This window comes from Eulemur rufifrons, chromosome 9 (genome assembly GCF_041146395.1).
Source record: "Eulemur rufifrons isolate Redbay chromosome 9, OSU_ERuf_1, whole genome shotgun sequence".
NCBI classification, from domain to species: Eukaryota; Metazoa; Chordata; class Mammalia; order Primates; family Lemuridae; genus Eulemur; species Eulemur rufifrons.
The window spans coordinates 17,542,303-17,560,678 of NC_090991.1; the positions used below are offsets into that span (position 1 = coordinate 17,542,303).

At 50.8% G+C, this 18,376-nt stretch overlaps 1 protein-coding gene across 1 annotated transcript; it reads right to left on the minus strand.

Annotated features, from left to right (window-relative positions):
• Positions 1–1,250: 1,250 nt before the first annotated feature.
• Positions 1,251–13,124, minus strand: PIPOX (pipecolic acid and sarcosine oxidase). Its single transcript, XM_069482214.1, has 8 exons — positions 12,950–13,124; positions 11,080–11,228; positions 3,987–4,200; positions 3,553–3,735; positions 2,885–3,031; positions 2,401–2,559; positions 1,741–1,816; positions 1,251–1,441 (listed from the first exon to the last, which is right to left on the minus strand). The coding sequence occupies exons 1-8, from the start codon at positions 13,061–13,063 to the stop codon at positions 1,311–1,313; spliced, it is 1,173 nt and encodes a 390-aa protein (XP_069338315.1). The 5' UTR covers positions 13,064–13,124; the 3' UTR covers positions 1,251–1,310.
• Between the last annotated feature and the right edge of the window lie 5,252 nt (positions 13,125–18,376).

The window sequence follows — 18,376 nt, forward strand, 5'->3', positions numbered from 1 at the left end:
ACTATTTCCATTTTACAGAGGCTGAGGCTAGGGGAACTGTCTGAGATCACCCAAACAGCAGACTTGGCACAGAGTCGACAGGCTCGCTGGCTTTTACAACTCGCTGGAGAAATCAGTGCTCATACACAGGCCTAGGCCCTTGAGGACTCAGGCAGTTGAAGAGTAATTTCCTCTGCGCTGTATTTCCTTTGGGAATACTTTACTCTCATTCCCCTTGCCTAGTCTTCCTTCACCGCTCGGTGACTCCTCCCATCGTCTCCACCCCACCCAGCCTCGGTCTTTCTCTGCCCAGAGCATTTTAACTCCTGTCCTCTGGGGTCGAACCTGCTTGAGTGCCTGTTACAGCCCTCACCCCTCCACCCACCCTGGGGTGGTTATGAGTCTGTTCCCTTCCAAAGCAATTAGTGCAAGGAGGCCAGCCGCCGCGGTGCTAATGCTGTTTCATTAAGTGGGAGCAATCCTAATGATAATAAAATGGCACATTTAACATTCAAACATTGAACAGGGTTTCTGAGCGAGTGTGTCTCTCTCCTTCTTTCTGGTATAACAGCTCCATCTTCATAAAGACCTGACAATACACCTTAATGAGAGACCGGGGGCTGAGCATCCTTGCAGAACCAGAGAGAGGATGAGGGGGAGGCAAAACACCCAGAGAAAGGGGGTGCAGTGCCTCGAGGGGATCAAGACTCCAAGGGTTCCTGGGTTAATGGATTCTGTGGTGCTAATGTAGACAATTAGAGCCTGTGAGAGAGAAGTTCACATGGAAAAGAAAGCCCACCATGGACTTGAAATGTCGTTGTTTGTTTGTTCAACAAATCTCTTTCGACCCATATTTATTGTGCATCTAAGATCAGCCAAAAATTTTATGGGCATTTGTGAGGGAGGGTGGCTCTAATTGTGGAAAAAGGAACTCCAAGGGCAATAGTGACCTATAAGAGACCATCTTGTTCCGCCTCTCCTGGGCAGATTTAGTCAAATCCATTTCAAGTTCATCAAATATCCCAGCAAAGAGAATTTTAACAACTGCTTTGGTCTCCTGAGCCAGTCCTTGTGCCCTTCCATATTGAAACATCCATCCCAAAGGTCCTTGCTACTCTGTGATTATAGAATATCTGATTGACCTTTCGCAAGCACAAAAGTAGTTGGGATTAGGGAGCTGGCCGGGGAAAGAAGGTCGACTCGACCATCCGGGGTGTATGGGGGATTCAAGAGAGGCAGAAAAGGATGACGTCTCAGGGCCACTTCCTGCATCTGAGGCGTCTCCTGCAGCAGGGGCTCCTGGGCACAGAGGGGAGGCTGCTGGCCGGGGCTCAAAGATGAGCTTTGCCCAGGCCAGGGAAGCGGCTGATTCGAAAAGGTGTCAAGTCATAAGATGGTGTTAGTTTCATGCTTAATTCATACAGGATCTTCCCCACAACAGGGGCCAGCTTGAATCCATGCCCTAGGAAAAGAAGAGTGGATTGTCAAGCAAGTAGATTGTCACCCTCGGAGAGAGAGGCTGAGCTCTCCAAAAGTCTCCTGCTTACTGGGACAGGGCTGACTCTCCTCTTGGTCATGTCCCAAAGCCAGAAGTTGCCTCCCACCGTGAGCACCCCTTCTCTGACTTCCCAGCCTCCTTATACACGCTACGTCCAGGGTCCAGTACTTATCTGGGCAGCTAAGAGTGTGGAAAATACCATTTTGCCTGGCACTGAGGTAGGTCAGCTTTAAGGCACCCCATTTCCCCCAGCCCGGGCTTACCAGAGAATCCAGCGCCAATGATAATGTTGTCATACTTTGGGTGACGATCGAGAATGAAGTGCTTATCAGGGGTGTTCTAGAAAGAAACAATCACACTTTCGTCCTTTGAGGATAGAGGGAGGAACTGCAGGCTCTGTTGGGCAGGACCTGAGCCCGGTTTCTTTCCAGAAAGAATGGGAGTGGGGCACAGGCATGCTTTCTGCGTGCCAGGCCCCCTCTGGGTGTGCCAGTCTTTCTCATTTGTCCATCTGCCTCTCTTCTCATCCAGAGCTATGAACACAGTAGGTGCTCAGTTAATCTCTGTAAACTAACTTTAGCCAAGATGCCTCAGGCCCTGGTGACATCTGTCTCTTCTCTTTATCCCCAAGGCCTGCTCAACTAGAGGATCTTGCCAAAATAATTTTTAGAGCACTTCTGGGAAACACAGTGAAGGACTGCCAGGCATAAGCCTAGTTTCCTAATGAAAAAGATTATGAATAATCCCTAACAGGCCTCTCTCTGGTAGAGGCGAACCAACCCACAGAAATTATTCACTCATTTGTTTAAAGTCACAGACTACGTCAGGGGTCAAACAGAGTCGGCCCGGCCAGTGCAGGGTCTGTCTGTCTCCTCCCCTTTCTCGAGCCGTGAGAGGCCCGGCGAGGCTGCCCCGACCCTTACCGTGTACATGCAGTACTCCATGACGGCAGGCTCGGGCTTCAGGCCAGGTAAATGATTTTTGACAAAGCGGCACAGGAATTGGACGTCTTGGCTGTCTGAGCGTGCTGCGGGGCAGTCCCGCTCATCGGGGTCTGCACGGTTGCCGTGGTGATAGCAGGCCTGTCTCCCAATCAGAGTGACATGAGCAGCGAGGGTCCGGCCCTCCACGCACACCCACGACCAAGTGGCAGGCTTGTGCACAGGACAGCCCCATCCATCATTCCAGCTTCCCCCAGCCTGGCAGAGGCTGCTGGGAGCCACCTGAGGTTGCCTGGCTGTCGGTCCCTGCACCCACCCCGCGTTTGCAAAGGAAGGGCTCCCTTTGCTGGGCCTGGGGCAGCTGAGGGTCTTTCCTTGCAAATAGCAGCGGCGAAGTAGGCTCCGCTGCTGCCCCTGTGGAAGGGGAAGTTAGAGCAGCTGCCCCAAATCTGCACAGGCACCTCACCTTCATCAGTCCCGGGTACTCTCCCGAGGGCAGCCCGTAGATGTGGTGGGGGGCTTGGTCCAGGCCCAGGAAGCATGGAAAGGCCTGGGATGCACCGTAACTCCCGGGAACCTTCTCTTGCCAGTAACACACGTTGATCCGCAGGGTCTTGAGGCAGGGAAAGGAAGGGGAAGGAAGGGGAAGGAGAAAGCCAAGGAACTCTACAGCAGCGACAGCAGTTTCTTCTGCGGCCCTGTGGCCATTTAACAGGAGCGTGCATAGCCCCGCTGAACTCCGCCTTGTTTCGCCCACTTCTCGTGTCATTTCCTCCACAGAGACCTCTGAACCTCTGTCTCTTCCCCGTTCACAGTTTCCCCCCACAGCTGCACCCCACCCCTCTTTCTCCCTCTATCCGGGAGTCAACAATACCTCATAGTTACTGAGTGCTGCTATACGGCCCCGTCTCCTAAGGACTTAAATACATCATGTAATTTAATTCCCCGACAGCCCCAGGAGGTAGCTATTACTCCCCCACATCACAGGTGACAAAACTGAGGCTCAGTGAGATGAACTAATTTGCCCAAGGTCGTCCACTTGCAAGTGGCAGATCCAGGACTCACACTCCACTCCTTCTGGCTCCAAGACTGCTTCCCTTAAGCACCAACTCTCGGGCTGCCAAATCCTCTTACCTGGAGAGGTAGCTCGATTCCCAGAGGACGGAGGAGCCGGTTGGTCCAAGGACCCGCTGTGATGATCAGGCTCTTGGCTTGGTAGATCCCGGAGGTGGTTTTCACCACAACCGGCAGCCCTGGTTTTATCTCCGTCACCTTTTCTCCATCACGCACATCACCTCCCAGCTGCCGCACTGCATCCTGAAAGGGCGGGACAGGGAAAGGCACACTGGTGGCTGTTCACCCTGGTGGACAGAGAGCCCTTCGCTTAGGGCAGAGAAGAGAGTGCAGAGTCTAGGCTCCTCCCCCGTATGGACAAGGCCCTGCCCTACAGGTCAAGACTGAAGGCAGCCGGGCAGAGGCCCTCATCGGAGGGGTGCCGGGGCTGGCCGGCTGGGGCCCGGGATGCCCAGAGCGGGGAGCTGTGTTGCCCTGATGCTGTGTGACGTCACCTGGAGGGCTCTGAGGGCCTTGTCTGCGTAGAGAACTCCTCCAGACCCGTCCAGGATCCCCACTTCTCCCCTGGGCAACTGAATATTTGGGAAACGTTGCTTCGTTTCCTCAGATGAGAGGTACTGGTGTTCTATCATCTGCCTAGACAGAGTGGCCTGGATTGTCTGTAGTTCTGGATTCTCCTTCATCCCCAGTAATAGCAGTCCAGTCTGCCTGTAAAAAACAAATAAAGGCACCTAGGTGAAGGTACGTGTCAAAGCCCTGGGCCATTCGCTCTCCTTCTTCAGCAAGGATCGGGGTCCAGGTCCAGGCCTGGGCATCGGGGGAGTCATGGCCTTGCCATCAGAGGACAGGAGATGTCATCTAGACCCGGTCATAAGAGCCCCAGTATTCTCGAGCTGAATTCCCTAGCTGTCACTGTTTGTTGGTTTGTCCCCTATCCTCCTTCCTCAGCATCCAGCCTGTCCTTGAAAGCAGACAGCCTAAGTCCTCTTTCATCTTCCACACCTTCAAAGTCGCTTTAATAAGATTTCATCCCCTCCTCTTTCCCCTGACCCCACTCACTATTTCGAATAATGTCACCCTCCTCCCCAACACCACCCTCTGCCCCATTCCCCTCCCCTTTCCCTCTTCTTAAGATGTTTTATTCTCCTTCCCGGAGGCTGCCCGTTTTGTGGAAAGGGTCCTAAATTGGGAGATCTGGCTCTGCTTCTAGTCCTGGCATCACCTTGGTGTGACCTTGACCTGGTTACCTACCTCTCAGGGCCCAGACTCCTCTGCTATAACACATGCCTGTTGGACTGTTGATGGTTCCACACCAGGGTGGTACCCCCCACCCACCCAGGGACGAGTGGAAACAGCATGGGCCATTTTTGTAGTTGTCACCCTGTCTGGGGGTGCCACTCACATTTAGTGGGCGGGAGCCAGGGATGCTGAACCCCCAGTGTTCGAGAAGATTCCACCCCGAATGTCAATGGCGCCCTCATGCAGAAGCACTAGTGGATGGTCTCTTAGGGCTCCAGCAATAAATTCAGTGATTCTGTGATTCTGTTTCTCCCTGTACCTCCCACTATGTCTCTTAGTCCCTAAGGGAGCAAAGGCAGTTTCTGTTTCATGCTGCCTGCATCTTTGTCACAAGAGACCAGAGCTCCCTTTTGGGGGGAGGAGATCTAAACAATAGAAGGGCCACTCTGGCCCTTGGGACCATTCCTGTGGTCCCTGCACGTCCCAGCAGCCGCACTGACCAGCAGCAGCCTGGTACGTCCCCCAGGTACCGCGTATAAAGCTCGTAATAGCCTATAATGGAGTCTCATGGATATTACATGCTTCCAAATCCCACATTATCTGGTTGGGGGGATTAAAGAGAAGATTGGGAGGGGGTAGGGACGCAGTGGGCCCTGGGGCGGGTGTCAGTACACAGAGCCGCGCAGCGTGCCCAATCCATTCGCCACGGCCCCCGCCTCCCCAGCGTTCACCACCGGCGAGATAGCAGCGAGCGCGCCGAGCGCGCCGCCTCTTCCAAGCTCAGCAGAGGAGGGATGCTGTCGAAATCCCCACTCGCCAGGAGGAGGTGGCTTTTTTCTCTGGCCCCCAAACGGACTTCGGATTGGTTCTCAGGTAATGAAAACTTGCCTGGCAAACTTCGTAGTCAACAAGATAGTTATAAAGTCATCCAGGTGTCTGTTCTTGAGCCCTTTTTTACCCAGATGGGGACCTGGCTGAGTAGGATTCGGAAAAAGAGGTGGCTCACACCTCATCTCAGCCAACGTAATGTCAAATCCCTGGCCCGGAAATTCCAGAGCAGCGTAATTCCAGCTCTGCCTGCCACACACCAGCCTTGGCCTCTCATATACGCCGAGATTTACTTTCCCTTTTCCACCCTTCCTTCTCTGCTCCCCTCCTTCCTTCCTCCTGTTCTTCCTTTCTCCCTTCCTTCCTTCCTTCCTTCCTTCTTTCCTTGAATTAAGAACTCTTCTTACAGGAAGGTGCTGCATGAGAAAAATGAACTCATGCCAAGACAACGAGCAAATCTGTCGAATTATGAAATGCTGAGTGATGTTCTAATTCCCAAGTCGTCCTGCGGTGGATGAAGCGGGAGCTCCCCATCCCTGGGAGTAATCAGCGAGCTGATTCCGCCGGTGAATGTAATTGTGCCGATTGTAATCATTTTGCTCCAGCTCTCTGCCCCCGTGGCATTTATTTCTTAGCCCAGATATTGATCTAACAGTGGGAAATTTTCCATCTGAATTCGTGATGCCGGACCCTCCCCTGGTCCGAAGATGTGTTTGGGAAATTCTCATTTTCCGTGGATCACAGCTGAGCTATTTGGCCTGAGGGAAACCGTGCACTGCTGGAGAAATGCCTTGGATTGGAGAGAGATTTTTGACCATTATGAGCAAATCGGAAATAAATGTAAAACACTGCCTAGAAATGCAAAGGCCTGTCATTACGGGAGATAGGTGAGAGGCTCCTATGGGAGATGCGTAGAGAATTGGAAATCAGTCAATCAAAACCAGGATTGGAGACCGGGTCTTTTCCCCCCAGGATGAAGATAGATGACTTCCATGGGCAGATTGAAAATCATTTAAGTGCTTATTTTCTTAATGGCTTTTTCTAGATACCAATAAATAGACTGCTTATTCTGCATTAATTTCTCATCCCTGGGCTCTGGGCCTCCCCTTCCTCTTTTTCTGCTCAGACCTGGGCTACAAACTTTGGGAAGGAGAAGGGTGAGAAGAGACAAGGGCACCTGAAGGGGGAAAAATGAGTAGGGACTCGCTGGTTGGGACTAGCTGGAAAGAAGGGCCGGAAGCCAGCGCTGGGGTTGCAAGGAACCCCGGAAAAGAGTGTAGCTCCCAACGCCCAGGATGCCCATCTGCTGATTCCAGAGCAACTGGTATGAACCGTGCCTTCCTCCCAGCGCTAGTTTGATCCAGCCCTAGGAAGAGGTGATTGAAGATTGCTCCCAAGGCCCTTGTTGACTCCCCTGTGGCCCGACCAATGCCTCAGGTGTGATGTAGGGAGTTGGCGATCAGGGAAGTCCCCCAGCCACTGCAGCAGGATAGGGTGCAAGATGGGGGTGGGGAGGAACGGGACGGGGAGACAGCTCACCCTGAATCTATTCTGAAAACCTCTCCAGCTTTCCCCTCTCTGGGTTCAAAGTGCCAGGCAAGCCAGCTCTCAGAGTCACATTGAGGAAGGGGCTCGCACGGGGACTTGGTAATGGCTGCTGTCTTTGTTGGTTTTGGAGGAGCTCTTTGCGTTTCATCTTCCGCTCAGTGGGCCGAGGTGGAATTGGTTAACAAAGACTGCTCCAGGGAGGGAATGTGGCTGACAAGGCAGACACTTCGCAGACAAAAGAAGCAGCAGCTGCGGAAGGGGCCACCAGGTTCTGCCAGCAGCTGTACTGCCTACGGCTGTGATCTTGTCTGATATTGTCAGCTAAGCAGGGGCAGCCCGGGTCAGGAGCTAGATAGTGGGACTCAAAGGGAGAAGGCGGGGCAGGAAAAGAAACGGTCCGCAGAGCTGGGGTTTGCTGTTGGTGTTGGCGTCCTGGCTGTACACATCACAACAAAAGATTCAGACCTTGTGATCTGACACATGTGGCTTTGTCTGTTCCCAGAATATATGCAAATATCCTGAACCCACCCATGGTTAGTGTGCCACTGTCATAGGAAGCAGCCACATAAAAAGCACTGGACAGCCACCTTAACTACCTACTAATACTCCTAAGGTTTTTGGTTTTTTTCCTAATCATCATCAAATAGCATTAAGTATGTTTCTATCTACCAGTTATGGGATGGTGCTGGTTCTTCTAGAAGAACCTGGAGAGACGTAAGGACCACAAAGATGATGAATCATTTAAGAAATCAGAATCAGGAGTCAAAGCTAAAGGAGGTGGAATGGCTTTTAGCCCGAAGGTAGAGGTATATTCAGATACCATTCCGAGAATGGGACGTATCTGTTCTGTGTCCCCGCAAAGTAAAAGAACCAAATAAATTAATGTGCCTGAGTAAATCAGGTTAGCCATAAGAAAGGACTTGTTAATAATAGGATAATAATAACAATAATAATAATACTTAGCACTCTATAGTACTTTAAAGATTTTTAAGGCACGTTCATATTACTTTTCATTTTTCATAACTGGAGCTTTGAGGCATCGGAATGGTCTTTTAAGAGGGGCTGTGTGGCTGGGCGCGGTGGCTCACGCCTGTAATCCTAGCACTCTGGGAGGCCGAGGTGGCCGGATCGTTTGAGCTCAGGAGTTCGAGACCAGCCTGAGCAAGAGCGAGACCCCATCTCTACTAAAAAATAGAAAGAAATTATATGGACAGCTAAAAATATATATAGAAAAAATTAGCCGGGCATGGTGGTGCATGCCTGTAGTCCCAGCTACTCGGGAGGCTGAGACAGGAGGATCCCTTGAGCTCAGGAGTTTGAGGTTCCTGTGAGCTAGGCTGACGCCACGGCACTCACTCTAGCCTGGGCATCAGAGAGAGACTCTGTCTCAAAAAAATAAATAAATAAATAAATAAGAGGGGCTGTGATACTTCCCTGTCTTCCAATGAACGCTAGCAGTCTTTTGACATGGGAGGATTTAGGCAGGAATTTATTTGGAGACGGGAATGGACCAGGGAACCAGGTTTGGGTATCTTCTAGACCAGGGGCCAGCAAACTATGACCCGGGGCCCAAATCTGGCCTTCTGCCTGTTTCTGTCTGGCTCATGAGCCAAGACGGTTTTTAAATTTTTAAAGGGTTGATTTTTTAAAAATCGAAAGAAAAATAATATTTTCTGACACATGAAAATTATATGAAATCCAAATTTCATTGTCCATAAATAAAGTTTCTTTGGAACACATCTAGGTTCATTTATTTACGTCTTGCTTTCACGCTATCATGGCAGAGTTGAATAGTTGTAACAGAGACTTCACGGCCTGCGAAGCTTAAAATACTTACTATGTAGCCACTTACAGAAGAAGTTTGCCAACTCCCGTTCTAGATTAAGAGTATAGTAATTCTGTGATTTACATTAATGGCTTAAGACCCTGACTACTCAGTAGCAACCTTCTCATAAGGTTGCGGGGAGACTTAAATGAGTTATATATATGAAGTACTTAGACAAGCCCCTAGTTTCTTTTTTTCTCTTTTTAGAGACAAGGTGTCACTCTGTCACCCAGGCTGGAGAGCAGTGGCATTATCATAGCTTGCTGTATAACCTCAAACTCCTGGGCTCTAGTGATCCTCCTGCCTCAGCCTCCCGAGTAGCTGGGACCACAGGTGTGCACCACCATGCCTAGCTAATTTTTTAAATTTTTTGTAGAGACAGCGTCTCTTGATGTTGCCAGGCTGGTTTCAAACTCCTGGCCTCAAGCCATCCTCTTGCCTTGGCCTCCCAAAGTGCTGGATTACAAGCATGAGCCACTGCACCTGGGCCCCTAGTTTCTTACCGTTAGCCCTAAATATGTGGTGAGGAGGAGGAGGAGGATTTTCCATGTAGTTCTGAGCTCACTACATCTCCTCACAATAGGCCCGTGAAATGGGTACTACTACCCCTACTTTGCAGACAAGAAAACTGAGTCTCCCAGAGGTGACACTGCTCACTCCAAACCACACCAAGTGCATCAGAGCTGAGACTTACAGCCACGCCTGACTAGTTCCAAAGTCCTTCTAGATTCCGGTCCTCCTGCCACAGAGGAAGATTGTGAGCCCCTGAGAATCTCCTACACAGGGGCCCCTTTCCCTCCCTCCTGCAGCCTTGATGTCCGCGGTTGTTCCAGCCCCTCTCTCTCCTCCTGCCTCCTCCCTCCATTGCTCAGTGGAATCAGCCTGTGGCCAACCCTGAACAGGTGGAAGGGATTGCCACTTATTGACTGTTCCTAGGCTCTGCGCCAAGTATTTTACAAAAGTCTCATTTAATCCTCACAGAGCCCTGGGAGAAAAAGTGAGGCACAGAGAGGTAAAGCAACTTTTCCAAGATCACACAGCTGGTACTGGGGTAGAGCACAAAGTCAAACCCAAGCCTGTCTGACTTCAGGATCGGCTTCCCTCTGAGAGATTCCAGATCCTCTCCTAATATCATCAGTTGCCTCCTTGTCTGCTGGGAAGCAGTGTGCCCTTCAAGGCCTGGGGCAATTCTTTTAGTACAAGATACTCAGCAGTATTCACAGGCAGCTGACAGAGAAGGGTCCCTTTGCCAGGCCACCCCCCAGCAAGACATGTTCCTTTATTTGGGTGCTGGGTGCATTAGCTGCCTCTGAATAAATCTGTAATTAGCTGCCCTGGCTGTATTTGCATAATGGATTTCACTTTGTTCTTAAGTTAATGGTGTTTCTGCAACAGAACAGTAACCTCTTGGTTCCTGTCCATTACAATAACTGCCACCCTGTAGGGTAGGTAGAGCCAGGGTTTGTGGGAAGTTCAGATAAGAGTCACGGAGGAGGTGGGAGGGGAGGCAGGATGGTTAAAGTCCCCATTGCATCACAGGTCACTGGCCTTCCCGTGAGTGTTTGAAGGGTCAGCGAGGGAGGGGTCTTAAGTGTTAGAGCTGTGGAGGCAACAGAGAGAGGTGCAGGCTCGCTCCCTGGCAAGCGCTTCAGCCGGTTCCTACAGGAGAAGGAATTCAGAGAGAATGAAATGCACTTATAGGGTCAGTATGGGGGTGAGGACCTAGTATGAACAGTTCTGATACTGGTAGGAATATAAAGAATCCAAACAGCAGCTGCGTCCTCGATCTCAACCCCTGCGCTAAGTCTCACAGGGCTCCACAGAGGCACAGGTACAACCTCCAGCACATCCTCGCAGCCTGCCCAGCTCTGTGCCTCTCCAGCAGTTTTGCCAACACGGCCTCGGCTAGCCTTGGTCACGCGGTCTGAACCCAGTCCCGGAACTCAGAGCCCAGCAGGAGCCAGCTGGACCTGTGCGGTGACCATCATGACAGTGAGCAGAATGACAGCTTCTGTGCATCCGGCACTCCTCTAGACCTTGTGTCCCTCCCATTGCGTTTCCAGTGTTCGTGGCACTGCCACCTGACACACTAGAAGCACCTCCAGGTGCGGGGCGCCATGATTCCAGGGGTTCCTCCCCCAGCCTACCTGTGCAGTGGGGTTCCAGCCTCCTGCTCCAGCTGGGCCCATATCTGATAGCACTCATCCATCATCCGGGTGTAAAAGTCTTCCACGTACGCCTTTCGGATTATCCGGCTCTGTCCATGGGAGCTCCCTCGGGAGTGTGGTAGAAAGAACTGGAAGCGGAGAACAAGAGAGACAAGGGAAGCCACTGCCCCTTACACTGTCATCTCATTGCGTGCTGTCAACCAGGAGCCTCTTATCTTTTAAATATTTCCATACAATCTTTCCAAATTCCCCTTGATGACCAATTTACTGACTTGGCAATCAAGATAGAAGTTCTTCAGTAGCACTAACTTAGGCTTCCTTTTTGTTAACATCACTCACATCCAGAAGTCCCTTTGTTAGCTAATTTGCAACCATTCTGCTGCAATCTCACCCCACTTTGATTCACAGAGAAGACTCTAGTCTAGTCTCCAGCCTTTCCTCCTGCTTCCCGGGGTCGGGGTTAGGGAGTCTTCTGCTCCCCGAGAACCAGTCTTCTCACTGACCCCAGACTATCTTGCATTTCCTACCACTCTGCCTCTGCATAAGCCATGGCCCCCACTTTGGATGCACTCCCTCTCTCTCTCCCCGTTGAAACATAAAACATATTTGAGGGCCAGGTGCAGTGGCTCATGCCTATAATCTTAGCATTTTGGGAGGCCAAGATGGGAGGATCACTTGAGGCCAGGAGCTCAAGACCTGCCTGAGCTATATAGAGAGACCCCTGTCTCTACAAAATATATATTTAAAAAATTAGCTGAGCATTGTGGTGCACGCCTGTGGTCCCAGCTACTTGGGAGGCTGAGGCAGGAGGATTGCTTGAGCCCGGGAGTTTGAGGCTGCAGTGAGCTATGATGACACCACTGCATTTTAGCCCAGGCAACAGAGCAAGACTCTGTCTTTAAAAAAAAAAAAATAATAAGAAAGAATATTCTAGATCATTCTAGTCTAGTCTCTTCATTTTATGAACAAAGAAACTGATGCTGACTTTATTTTCTGTGGCTTCAGATCACTCAGGCTAAGGGAACCAGAAAAAGATGGACAGTCTCCTGAGAGGATGAACCAGGGATTCCTTGGGCTTTGATAAAACCGATAGAGAAATGAAGAAGGTTTCTAACTACTCCAGCTCTTAACCAAGAAGAGTAAACCATAACTAGCCTGGACAGCAGTCGGCAGAATGGGAAGGGAGGGCCTCCTGTAGCAGAAACCCTTGACGGGAGCGGTGGACCTGGCCTTGGAAGGACCCTGCAGAGACACAGGGCCACGGGCATGTGCAGACGGCACTGCATGGCATCGCTTTTCCTTTAAAGAAACACGAGACCCAAGTCTTACTTCCTGTCTATCAAACAAAGAGGCTGCTATTGTCCAGAGGAGGCAGGAAAAACAGAAGCTTCTGCTGGGTTGTGGGGCGCGAGGCCAGGACTATGCAGAGGAGAATCCTACCTTTTAGGCCGCTAAGTCAACCTTTGCCTCTAGGCAAAATTATCTTTACTTCAGGCTACCCGGAACAGAACTGATTATTTTTCTGGTCTGGATCAACCATGTGGACACAGAAGAGACAAGGTGGCAAAAAGGAAGAGAACAGGGCCTGGGACACTTCTTGGTCAAGGGCAAGACCTGGGAAGCGGTGAAAGGAGGAATGTGCCTAGAAACCCGATGTGGGTCTAAGGGATGGTGAAATTCTCTTGGAATTGTCATGAAAGACACCAGGCAGCCAAGCTACAAATTGCCCAGAATTTGGGGTGATTCAGGCCCTTTGGCCTTGCCCCATGGCCTGCTGGCTCTGGAAACCCCTCTCCTGCAGAGGACAGGAACAGTCCTTACGGCCAGGAGTGCAGAAGAGACACAGTACCTGCTCCAGCAGGAGGACCTTCTTCCTGTGTTTGGCCAGGTGGTATGCAGTGAAGCAGCCCTGGATGCCTGCCCCGATCACAATGGCGTCGTAGAGATCTTTCTGAGCAGCCATGGTGCTCACTTGGTCGGGCCTACGATCTGCTTCTACGAAGCAGAAGGCAGGCAAAAGTGACTCCCAGCTGAAGTAAGAGGAAGGCAAAGTCCAGCGTGGCCAGCATTCCCACAATCCCCCGGGGCCACACCCCTCTCCCCTCTCCAGCCCTCCCCACGAGCCTGGCACAGGGCTCAGCCTCCCTTCCCCTGCAGAGCAGAGCTGGGTAGTCTGATTTGTGAGGTTTAGCCCAGCTCAGCTGCCAGCCTCACCCTTGTATCCCTCTAGCTTTCTATTCTTGGCTCAATTATTGTCATGCAAATGGGCTCCTTCCTTTGCCACCTTCCTGTCTCATTATGATCTTTGTCTCAGGACTTCGGCCCTGGAATTTCAATGGCTCCTAGACCAAGCTGGGCACCAGGAATACTGCCTCCCCCTGCTGGCTTCCCCCTCTTCAGCCTGATTTCCTTTAGAGATTCTCGAGGGCCCAGCTAAGAACTTGGCACGATGCCCAGGGTTAGACCCGCCTCCCTGGCGGGTGGTGATGTCAGGGGGTACAGGCAGGGCCCATTGCAAGGGCAGTTTTGTGATTATGAAATTATCCTCAGCATGTTTTACTTTCATTTTGAAGAACGTAAAAGAAGAAATGATCCTGAAAAAACGGGAAGGACAGAATGAGAGAAGGAGCCCTCTCCTCAGACACAGCGGGGACCAGGCACCAGCCTAGCACCTACAGTGCCTGGTGCTGAGTGCGCCTCTGTGCCAGGCAGTGTGCTGAATAAGTATTGTGACCAGCGCCGGGGACAGAGCCAGGATCTGTACAACCTGATTCTTACACAGTTTGGGGCTCCTTTTTAAGAAAAAGGCTGGGTGCAGTGGCTCACTCCTGTAATCCTAGCACTTTGGTAGGCTGAGGCAGGAGGATCGCTTGAGCCCAGGAGTTGGAGGTTGCAGTGAGCTACAATGACGCCACTGCTCTACCCAGGGTGATGGAGAGAGACTCTGTCTCAACAACAACAAAAAAAAAAAAAAAAAAAAAAGGAGGGGAGGAAGTGAAGCCATCTTGGACCCTCCAGCCCAGCCTAGCCACCAGCAAAATACCACTGAGTGACCCAGTTGATGCCACATGACACAGCAGAACCACCCAGTCAAGCCCCATCTGAATTCCTGACCCACAAAATTGTGAAATACAATAAGATGGTGGTTGTTTTCAGTCACTAGGCTTTGGGGTGGTTTTTCACACAGCAATAACAGCCAAAGACATGGAGGCTTAGAGAGGTTATATCTTGCCCAGAGCCACACACCTGGCATGCAGAGACCCCAGGCTGTGAACCCAGGTCTGTCCGCACCAGAACCCATTGCTTTAACCACTGTGCTGTCCTGAGGATTGGTCAGACTTGCAGTGATGATTCTGATGTCAGTATTTGCTGTTTCTCTCATGGCCATACTGTGAGTAGGAGAAAATCTGGTCCGGGAAGCCCAGATGACTATGGGGAGATGACAGCCCCAGCACGGTGGCCTGCAGAGGCCCCCGGGCAACGCTTCTCCTTCCACAAATAATCCCCCAGAGTGGCCTTGGCAACTGGCTGTCCTCTCAGCCCAGCCTTTCTGTTCTTGGAAAACTAGGAGCCCAGAGAGGGGGTGCCACCCAACTGGCTCTTTTCCCTTCTGAAAAAAATATCACTCCAAAGTCTAGAAGTCATCTCAACTCCATGCCACCCACCTCTCAACAATTGGACAGCTCCCCTAGAGTAAAAAATCGCAGGCATAACCGAGAAAAATGTACTATTTAAGTATGTAAAGGCTTGATATAAATACATAAAGTCAGCCCCCAGATTTCTCTTGATAAGATGTCAGAGGAGATGAACAGTTTACACACAAGGAAAAGCAGACAATAAATCGTCACATGGAAGTGTGCCCAGTCCCACTAGCAATGAAAGAAATGGGAATTAGATAACTGTAAGGTACTATTATGTGCCCATTAAATGAGCAAAAATAAATAAACATGACAAAAATCTTATGTTGTCAGTGCTGCGGGGATGGAGATAGAGTAGGGTGGCCATTCAAGGTGTCTTGGTCTCCTAGAGGCTGCTGGGGCAACACACCAGGATCAGGATAAAATAGCTCAAACCTCTGACCTAGATATTCTGCTTGGGGAACTAGACCCCAACAGGAGAAAACGGTATGAAGGCATTTATATCTGTGCTTTTATAATATAAATAAATTGGAACCTGGCCACAGTGGCTCACATCTGTAATCTCAGCACTTTGGGAGGCCGAGGCAGGAGGATCACTTGAGGCCAGGAGTTCGAGACCAGCCTGAGCAACATCGTGAGACCTCATCTCTACAAAAAATAGAAAAATTAGCCAGGTGTGGTGGCATGCACCTGTAGTCCCAGCTACCAGGAGGCTGAGGCAAGAGGATCACTTGAGTTCAGGAGCTTGAGGTTGCAGTGAGCTATGATGACACCACTGCACTTTAGCCCAGACAACAGAGCAAGATCTTATTTCAAAAAAAAAAAAAGGAACTAACCCAACAACCAGAACCAGCTGAACAAACTCTGGCACGTTTATACAATGGAATACTATGTAGCTATTCAAAATGACAAGCTTGGGGACTCTGCTCTGCCGAAATGTGTATATGAAACAATACCGAGAAAGAGAAGAACACAGACACGCCAATCGTAGCCCTGTGTTATCTGCGTGTGTTAGTGAAGATCTAAAGAGAATCTGGTGAAGTAATTGAGCTTAATGCTCATTAGTTTCCGTATTCTATAAAAATGGCGCATCCATTCACAATTTGTAAAAGAAGGAGAAATTCCCTGGGGCAGCAGATGCTTCAGATCTCCCGGTCACTGGTTCCAGGGCCTGGGGAAGTTCATCCTTTGTGCTAATTTCAGTTCTTCCTGCTGCCCCGACGTTTCTCATTGTGCAATCCTCCAGGGAAGCTGCAAAGCATCTCTGTACCCCTCCCCCCTCCACTTTGTTTAATATAATATCCCTTCAGAGATAAAATGACAATTCCATTTCCCCATCCCTACTTCACAGGCCTGCCCTGGATTCCTGGACTCAAGCATTCTGCTTCTTGTTAAGAATTTCAAACAGCTCCTCCGAAAGCACACACTGGCCACGGCCCAACCTTGAAATGAAAAGCAAATCGGCTTCTGAAGGCTTCCCCTTCTCTCAGGGTTGCCCGTGCTCGTGGCTGTCGTGACAGGGGCAGGCAGAGAGAAGCTCTCCACTCAAATTCCATTTTAACGCCCATTCTGGCTCGGAGGACTATTAAAGGGAGAGCCAGCAGCCCTACACCTTGCTGCCTGTGTGTGTCAGCCATCACTGCTCGTGTCCTGGGGCAGAGACGCTGAGGATATGAGGCCGAGCTGCTCATCTGATGGCTTGATTGACACTTTGCAGTCGGGGGTTGGGAGAGCCGAGCCAGGGAAGCAGCGAGCTGTTCAGATCAGAAATAATGAGGACCCGAACTGAGCGAAGAGAGCGTGGAATAAATAAGACAGACCTAAGAGTTGGATGTCGAGGGAGAGGTTTCTGTTCTTTTTTTCCCTGCCCCACTTTGCCAAGGAGCCTGGGGCAAAGGAGCAAGCAGGCAGACCGGGACAGGCCCCTCTGGACCCATCCAGCCAGCTGCTGGGGTGTCTGGGGCCCCACATGTGCCGAGGATGCCAGCGTGAGAAAGCCAAGCGCGGCAGAGCAGGCTTTGTGCGTGGTCTCCATACACACCGCGGCCCGGTTTGGGTCTCAGATTTAATCCTCCTCTGTCATCCCTGTTCCCTTTGCCCGGGGTATCCACTCACCACGGCTCACCTAGATTATTGCATTAACCTCAAAGCACTTCTCCCCGCCCCATCCTTGCCTCTGTTAATCTATCCTCACGTTCCTGCCAGAGCCATCTCTCGCACCAGCAAAAGCTGAACAGGTCAGTCCCTGCTGAAAATTCTTTTAATAGCTGCCCATTTGCTATTAGGATAAAATCTAAACTCCTTAGCTTGGCTCACAAGGCAGTTCACGTTCTGGCCTGCTCCTGCAGCTCCGTCACGGGTCCCTTCTCACTGCGCTTTTTGTGCCCCGGCGACGCTTTTTGTACCCTGGCGACGCTGAGCTGAGCGAGGTTCCAGCATTCACCGTGATAATTCCGAATTCCCGGATACCTACAACCCCGCTTAAACGGCTTCTGTCCTCCACTCCCTCCCCTCCCTCAGACTCTCAATGATAACAATGAGCACATTGTACTGGAATTGTTTACATGTCTGCCTTTCCAGAGTCTTCTTTTTATTGTCGTTTTTCATAGGTAATGCATACAAAGGTGTACAAAGGAGGACGCTGTGAAAAGGAAGTCTCCCTTCCGCCCTGTGCTCACTGCTTACTTCTCGTCAGACGCAACACTGCTGCTATTTTCTTTTGTGTCCTTCCAGAGATGTTCTACGGGTACACAAACATACTTATACAGCATATTCATTTTATCTCAAAAATAGCGTACTATACGGCACCTTGAGGTTTTCATCTCCTTTATCTTGGCAATCCACATCGGTCACGTGGAGCCCGCACCGTCTTCCTGATGGCCACCTCGTGCTCCATGGTATGGAGGAGGCCCTGGGGACAGAGAAGGCACCCATACAGGTGTGTGGATACACGGTGGGTTTCTCTGGCTCTCACAGGCGTCCTCTACTCACGTGGCTCTCTGGCTGTCTGGTACTGGGTGTTTAGAGAGGGTGACATGCCTGTCCTGGGCTGGCCCAGCAAGGTTTAGCAAAGGCTGACAGTGCCCTCTGTGGGTGCCAAGGACAGCACCCACCTTCAGACCAGGAGATGGTGGGGCTGGAACACCCAGAGACCCTGGTTTCTGCTTCCTGCCACGTCTCTGTTTTTGCATTTGTTAAATGGCAGATATTAGGGTCAAACCTGCTCCCTCAAGATACAAGAGTGCAATTGCTAGGCTGACCCCAGAGGAGGGAGGAAGATGAGAAAAGTCCTGGAATTAGGACTGAAACCTCTGAGAACATATGAAATCATCGTTTCGCCTTGGGGAGGGGGCAGGATACACCCAGGAAAGGGTATTCTCAGACCTCACTGGGACAAAAGGAAACGCGTTAAAATTGAGGGAGGAGGGGTTTTCATTTGTCTTTTTTTTTTTTCTTTTTTTGAGACAGAGCCTCACTCTGTTGCCCTGGCTAGAGTGCCGTGGCGTCAGCCTAGCTCACAGCAACCTCAAACTCCTGGGCTCAAGCGATCCTACTGCCTCAGCCTCCTGAGTAGCTGGGACTACAGGCATGTGCCATCACGCCCGGCTAATTTTTCTATACATATTTTTAGCAGTCCG

Excerpts from the sequence above, each read along its gene's own strand:
- PIPOX (XM_069482214.1), bottom strand. The coding sequence starts at position 13,063 with ATGGCTGCTCAGAAAGATCTCTACGACGCCATTGTGATCGGGGCAGGC. Across the intron at positions 4,201-11,079 it reads GCTGGAACCCCACTGCACAG|GCAGACTGGACTGCTATTAC; the intron begins GTAGGCTGGGGG and ends TGTTTTTTACAG. Across the intron at positions 3,032-3,552 it reads GAATCGAGCTACCTCTCCAG|ACCCTGCGGATCAACGTGTG; the intron begins GTAAGAGGATTT and ends CCCTGCCTCAAG.